At 44.0% G+C, this 7,881-nt stretch overlaps 1 protein-coding gene across 1 annotated transcript; it reads right to left on the reverse strand.

Moving 5' to 3' along the window:
* Window positions 1–4,499: 4,499 nt before the first annotated feature.
* LOC311124444 (mid1-interacting protein 1-B-like) lies at window positions 4,500–6,109 on the reverse strand. Its single transcript, XM_084198592.1, has one exon. The coding sequence runs from the start codon at window positions 5,831–5,833 to the stop codon at window positions 5,357–5,359; it is 477 nt and encodes a 158-aa protein (XP_084054718.1). The 5' UTR covers window positions 5,834–6,109; the 3' UTR covers window positions 4,500–5,356.
* Window positions 6,110–7,881: the final 1,772 nt, after the last annotated feature.

Below are 7,881 nucleotides of genomic sequence, written 5' to 3' on the forward strand. Positions count from 1 at the left end.
TGGTAGAGTGGCCAGACTGAAGCCACTCCTCAGTAAAAGGCACACGACAGCCCACTTGGAGTTTGCCAAAAGGCACCTAAAGACTCTCAGACCATGAGAAACAAGATTTTCTGGTCTGATTAAACCAATATTGAACTCTTTGGCCTGAATGCCAAGCGTCACGTCTGGAGGAAACCTTGCATCATCCCTACGTTTAAGCATGGTGGTGGCAGCATCATGCTGTAGGGATGTTTTTCAGTGGCAGGGACTGGGAGACTAGTCAGGATCGAGGGAAAAATGAACGAAACAAAGTACAGAGAGATCCTTGATGAAAACCTGCTCCAGAGTGCTCAGGACCTCAGACTGGGGTGAAAGTTGACCTTCCAACAGGGCAACAACCCTAAGCACACAGCCAAGACATTTACATTTTTAGTCATTTAGCAGACGCTCTTATCCAGAGCGACTTACAGGAGCAATTAGGGTTAAGTGCCTTGCTCAAGGGCACATCAACATATTTTTCTCCTAGTCGGCTCGGGGATTAGAACCAGTGACCTTTCGGTTACTGGCACAACGCTCTTAACCACTAAGCTACCTGCCACCCCACAACGCAGATGTGGCTTCGGGACAAGTCTCTGAATGTCCTTGAGTGGCCCAGCCAGAGCCTGGACTTGAACCCAATCAAACATCTCTGGAGAGACCTGAAAATAGCTGTGCAGCGAAGCTCCCCATCCAACCTGACAGAGCTTGAGAGGATCTACAGAGAAGAATGGGAGAAACTCCACAAATGCAGGTGTGCCAAGCTTGTAGCGTCATACCCAAGAAGACTTGAGGCTGTAATCGCTGCCAAAGGTGCTTCAACAAAGTACTGAGTAAAGGGTCTGAATACAAAGCTGTTTTTGCTTTTTCATTATGGGGTATTGTGTGTAGATTGATGGGGGGGGGGGTACTATTTAATCCATTTTAGAATAAGGCTGTAACGTAACAAAATGTGGAAAAAGTGAAGGGGTCTGAATACTTTCCGACTGCACTGTATATTAGAAAAACGTGCAGGAGTGTTGTTGTGTTTTTGTGAGCCTGAAGTGTTTTCCCTGTCAGCATTGCTGTTCTCAGTTAATCCAGTGCATTTACCAGCTGCTCCTATGGAGCACTGAATAGCATATCCAAGCATATTATATACACGTTGAAACAATATCCTTTCAGATAAGTGGACATGTATGTCCAAGGAAAGGAACATGAGTTTTGGATGCATGCAAAGCCATGCCATGAACCCAGAGTCATATACACTATACTGCACATATAGCTCTCTACATGATGCGTTCTCCAATCAATGTACCTCTATCTGTCTTTTATCACCACAACACCCCCAGCTATCTCACCCATGACAACCTGAGTTATAGTTCATAATATTTCTATTGATAAATAACTCACAACTGTCAAGTTTTCAAGGTCCAAGTGCTTTTGTGATAAAGTAAAGGCGCTCTTTCAGAAATAAGAAGCTGGATTGTTGTCTAGTAACATTCCCCATCCTCCAACGTTACCAACGTAATTAGAGCAGTAAAGTTTTGTCATACCTGTGGTATACGGTCTGATACACCACGGTTTTCGGCCAATCAGCACTCAGGGCTCGAACCACCCAGTTTATAAATGTACTTATAAACTGGGTGGTTTGAGCCCTGAATGCTGATTGGCTGACAATCGTGGTATATCAGACCGTATATAATCACGGTTATGACCAAACATTTCTTTTTACTGCTCTAATTACGTTGGTAACCAATTTATATTAGCAATAAGGCACCTCAGGGGTTTGTGGTATATGGCCAATATACCATGGCTAAGGGCTGTATCCAGGCACTCCGAGTTGCTTTGTACACAAGAACAGCCCTTAGCTGTGGTATATTGGCCATATACCACACACCCTCATGCCTTATTGCTTAAATATCTACTTCAATTACCTCATACCCTGCACATAGACTCTGTACAGGTACCCTGTGAATATAGCTAAGTTATCGTTACTCATTGTGTATTTAATATTACTTGTATTATTATTTCTTATAACTTTTCTATTATTTATCTATTTTCTTTCTCTCTGCATTGTTGGGAAGGATCCGTAAGTAAGCATTTCACTGTTAGTCTACACCTGTTGTTTACGAAGCATGTAACAAATACAATTTGATTTGATGTGTGAACTAAGCATCTCACTATCTCAAAAGCAAAGAGCAAGTACCTTCAGGCTATGCTCAAACCCTACACACCAACCAGAGCACTCGTCCTGCCACCTCTGGTCTCTTGGCCGTCCCAAACCTACGGCGGGTCAGCTCCCGCTCAGCCCTGTCAAAGCTCTTCTCTTCTCTTCTATTTTATCACATTCCCAGTGGGTCAGAAGTTTACATACACTCAATTACTATTTGGTAGCATTGCCTTTAAATTGTTTAACTTGAGTCAAACATTTCGGGTAGGCTTCCACAAGCTTCCCACAATAAGTTGGGTGAATTCTGGCCCATTCCTCCTGACAGAGCTGGTGTAACTGAGTCAGGTTTGTAGGCCTCTTTGCTCGCACATGCTTTTTCAGTTCTGCCCACACATTTTCTACAGGATTGAGGTCAGGGCTTTGTGATGGCCACTCCAATACCTTGACTTTGTTGTCCTTAAGCCATTTTGCCACAACTTTGGAAGTATGCTTGGGTTCATTGTCCATTTGGAAGACCCATTTGCGACCAAGCTTTAACTTCCTGACTGATGTCTTGAGATGTTGCTTCAATATATCCACATAATTTTCCTTCCTCATGATGCCATCTATTTTGTGAAGTGCACCAGTCTCTCCTGCAGCAAAGCACCCCCACAGCATGATGCTGCCACCCCCGTGCTTCACGGTTGTGATGGTGTTCTTCGGCTTGCAAGCACCCCCTTTTTTCTCCAAACATAACAATGGTCATTATGGCCAAACAGTTCTATTTTTGTTTCATCAGACCAGAGGACATTCCTCCAAAAAGTACAATCTTTGTCCCCATGTGCAGTTGCAAACCGAAGTCTGGCTTTTTTATGGTGGTTTTGGAGCAGTGGCTTCTTCCTTGCTGTGCGTCCTTTCGGGTTATGTCGATATAGGACTTGTTTTACTGTGGATATAGATAATTTTGTGCCTGTTTCCTCCAGCATCTTCACAAGGTCCTTTGCTGTTGTTCTGGGATTGATTTGCACTTTTTGCACCAAAGTACATTCATCTCTATGAGACAGAACGCGTGTCTCATAGAGCGGTATGATGGCTGCGTGGTCGTCCCATGGTGTTTATACTTGCGTACTATTGTTTGTACAGATGAACGTGGTACCTTCAGGCGTTTGGAAATTGCTCCCAAGGATGAACAAGACTTGTGGAGGTCTACAATTTATTTTCTGAGGTCTTGGCTGATTTCTTTAGATTTTCCCATGATGTCAAGCAAAGAGGCACTGAGTTTGAAGGTAGGCCTTGAAATACATCCACAAGTACATCTCCAATTGACTCAAATTATGTAAATTAGCCTATCAGAAGCTTCTAAAGCCATGACATCATTTTCTGGAATTTTCTAAGCTGTTTAAAGGCACAGTCAACTTAGTGCATGTACATTTCTGACCCACTGGAATTGTGATACAGTGAATTATAAGTGAAATAATCTGTCTGTAAACAATTGTTGGAAAAATTACTTGTGTCATGCACAAAGTAGATGTCCTAACCGACTTGCCAAAACTATAGTTTGTTAACAAGAAATTTGTGGAGTGGTTGAAAAACGAGTTGTAATGACTCCAACCTAAGTGTATGTAAACTTCCGACTTCAACTGTAGCTAACTTAAGATGAATGCTCTAACTGTACATCTCTCTAGATAAGAGTGTCTGCTAAATGACTAAAATGTCAAAATAAATATAAAAATGTACTCTTGGGAGATGTATTTGCATGGTCCTAATAGTCAGTGGCTGTTTCATGACCTTGCATACAGAATAGAGGGGTCTATTTCAATGCCCTGCAAATGCCTTGAATCTGAGTTGGATGGATGCAGCATATGCAGCTACTGTAGCTGAGAGTAGACTCACACTTATTAAGGAAATAAAATGAATCCTTCTTAATTGGCTGAATGAAAAACCGTGGGAGTGGCCATGTCATATCACATGACTACTTGTACTTCAATATGAGCCATTTTAATGCATGTTTACCAAAATAACTTTGGTTTGTATCATTACTGTAACCTAAGAGTTTCTGTGTGCTTTACGTTTAATTATGTTAGACAAGTGGATATATGTTACAGGTTCACTCTGCCTTTGTATGCCTTTAAAATTATTGTATAGGGTGAATAGGGTTTGTATAGAAACATGTACATATGATGAAGTGATCCCTGGACAAACATTAAATGTTAGGGAAATATCAAACACTGGTTGAAATGTATTGGGGTCAGTTGGAGGATGATAGCTGTTTCAATTGTATTCCTGTTCCACAACATTCTAGGTGAAGTGTTGCTATAGGCAAAGAACTTGCATAACAAATTAATTTCATTTACAAAATATTTTATTTCTCAGTACAAATACATTATCTTCAATATAAAAACATAATATAGTACATACAAAAACACTGGCTTATGGAGTTTCACCTCTCCATAAATACCATGGCAATAGCAAGATAATAACATGATCTCTTGGAATCCTTCATTATTCTCTATGCAGAAGAACCATCAGTTGATTTCAGTTCATTGATCATATAGGGCAGCAATGGGATCATAGGCAAGAATCTGTCAAGCCTCCTCCATTTAGCTAAGCACATAATAAAGACACATAACAATAGGGAAAAGTACAAGACCTGTACAGACTTTTTTGACACATTGGCATCATTAGACATGCTAAATCCTATGCGCATTTCCCCTTTCTAAGAAGTAAAGAAATATATAGCCAAATGTCTCTGAGGTCATGTACTTCTTCAACCTTGAAATATACAGCTCTCAAACATACAGTGCGAGGTAACAAGTTAAATACATCAATATTAAATAAATGTATACATATGTATTATCTGTGTCACTTGAGCTGAAGGCATGGAGCGCCATTGGACACCGTGCATAAAACACAGACATTGTGGTAAAAAATCTGAGTGCAAAACAGGTGTAGTGGAACCCGGATATACCACATAGCAGGTCAACCACAACATTACTTTGGATCAACATAATATATCACAAAGGTAAAATAATACCACATATAGAGAGCAGAAATGTTTATTTCTGTCTCTCTTATTTTCTTTCTCTCTCAGTCCATTCAAACGAATTTCATCAGTGATAGACTATTCGGTTAAGTTCAGTTCACCTCCTTTCCGCGAATGAGAATCGATCATCGGGGAATGAGGGCTCGCTCGGGTCGTTGTGCTCCATTTTAGTAGCTTCCAATGCCGATCTCCTGCTTGTAGCGGTTGGTCAGGGTGTTGGCCTGTTGCGTCAGCTTGGACAGCACCCCGTGGAGCCCCGTCATGTGGAACTGGAACTGCTTCTGCAGGTTATCCTCCTCTTCCTCCGACGATACCTCCGAATCTTCCTCCGCTGAATCCATCCGAGAGATGGGAGCCCAGCTTTCCTTGCGCTTCTTGTCTTCCTCCGCGCGCATCACTCCCCACTCAATGTCACAGCGGATAGACTTGAGAAGCTGGTAGTAGCTGTACATGTCGCCGTCCTCGATGTCGCTGTTTCCCGAACTTTTCAGGGCGGCCACCTCCCTCGCCTCTTCAAGGGGGACGTCCCGCAGCAGGCTGGGCACCATCACCGTCTGGTCCATGTTGTTGACGGCACCGATGAAGCGGTTCATGGAGTTGAACAGGGAGTTCTTCTGCAGGTGGGATTCTGAGATCTGCATCATCTTGGCGACTGTTGTTGATTCTTGAACTTCTTTTAGAAATGAAAGTTATAACTGTCAACCAGAGCTGGATAGTTCGTTTCTTCTTTGCGTGTACCCTGTTCTAATTATTTTCAAATCAGCTTTGGAAAGCGGCTTGTCCTTTTTGTATTAAATGCTTAAACGGAGATTGGTTGCTGGTAATTCTTGTCAGTGCAGATTTCTGTGTTTCAAGCTATGGAGAGAGTTCGGCAATAGTTATCGTTTCTCCTTTTGCCTGTTCCTTCTTCTTTTCGTTTCTGTTCTGACTCTTACTGGTCCCGGGTGGGATCTTTATAGAGCAGGTGGTTTCGTGTCCAAGGGCGTGCCCAGAACCTGTTTGTCAGGATTATTATTTCTCTACAGTTGTAACCGGACTCCAACGAGCTAGCACACATACAGATATTCTTTTTGGGCATAGTTTGCATGAAGGAGAGCGGCCTCCCAATAGCGATTAGCCTACTATCCGGCCCCTGCCCAGTGCCCAGGAGGAAAGCAATTTATTTACATTTTAGTCATTTAGCAGACGCTCTTATCCAGAGCGACTTACAGTTAGTAAGTGCATAAATTTTTCATACTGGCCCCCCGTGGGAATCGAACCCACATGCCATGCTCTACCAACTGAGCTACGCAAACCAAATGATAGGAGGCTCTATGTCCGCACAATTGTCAGCCTGTGTTGCGCATCAGCCACTGAAACGCAACACAATGGTTTATATTGAGTTTTCTCAAAACATTCACACACCAAGTGTCTTCACTGACATTTTCAACCTCTCCCTGACCGAGTCTGTAATACCTACATGTTTCAAGCAGACCACCTCTGTGCCCAAGGAAGCGAAGGTAACCTGCCTAAATGATTACCGCCCCGTAGCACTCACGTCGGTAGCCATGAAGTGCTTTGAAAGGCTGGTCATGGCTCACATCAACAGCATCATCCCGGATACCCTAGACCCACTCCAATTCGCATACCGCCCCAACAGATCCACAGATGACGCAATCTCAATCGCACTCCACACTTCCCTTTCCCACCTGGACAAAAGGAACACCAATGTGAGAATGCTGTTCATTGACTACTGCTCAGCGTTCAACACCATAGTGCCCACAAAGCTCATCACTAAGCTAAGGACCCTGGGACTAAACACCTCCCTCTGCAACTGGATCCTGGACCTCCTGACGGGCCGCCCCCAGGTGGTAAGGGTAGGCAACAACACGTCTGCCACACTGATCCTCAACACTGGGGCCCCTCAGGGGTGCGTGCTTAGTCCCCTCCTGTACTCCCTGTTCACACACGGCTGCGTGGCCAAACACGACTCCAACACCATCATTAAGTTTGCTGACAACACAACAGTGGTAGCCTGATCACCGACAACGATGAGACAGCCTATAGGGAGGAGGTCAGAGACCTGGCAGTGTGGTGCCAGGACAACAACCTCTCCCTCAATGTGAGCAAGACAAAGGAGCTGATCGTGGACTACAGGAAAAGGCGGGCCGAACAGGCCCCCATTAACATTGACGGGGCTGTAGTGGAGTGGGTCGAGAGTTTCAAGTTCCTTGGTGTCCACATCACCAACAAACTATCATGGTCCAAACACACCAAGACAGTCGTGAAGAGGGCACGACAACATTTTCCCCCCTCAGGAGACTGAAAAGATTTGGCATGGGTCCCCAGATCCTCAAAAAGTTCTACAGCTGCACCATCGAAAGCATCCTGACCGGTTGCATCACTGCCTGGTATGGCAACTGCTCGGCATCTGACCGTAAGGCGCTACAGAGGATAGTGCGTATGGCCCAGTACGTCACTGTGGCCAAGCTTCCTTCCATCCAGGACCTATATACTAGGCGGTGTCAGAGGAAAGCCCAAGAAATTGTCAAAGACTACAGTCACCCAAGTCATAGACTGTTCTCTCTGCTACCGCATGGCAAGTGTTACCGGAGTGCCAAGTCTAGGACCAAAAGGCTCCTTAACAGCTGCTACCCCCAAGCCATAAGACTACTGAACAATTAATCAAATGGCCACCCAGACTATTTACATT

Source organism: Coregonus lavaretus, assembly GCF_964263955.1.
Source record: "Coregonus lavaretus genome assembly, contig: HAP1_SCAFFOLD_897, whole genome shotgun sequence".
Lineage (NCBI taxonomy): Eukaryota > Metazoa > Chordata > Actinopteri > Salmoniformes > Salmonidae > Coregonus > Coregonus lavaretus.

Bases quoted from the DNA above. Each gene is read 5' to 3' on its own strand.
- LOC311124444 (XM_084198592.1), bottom strand. From the start codon at position 5,833: ATGATGCAGATCTCAGAATCCCACCTGCAGAAGAACTCCCTGTTCAAC.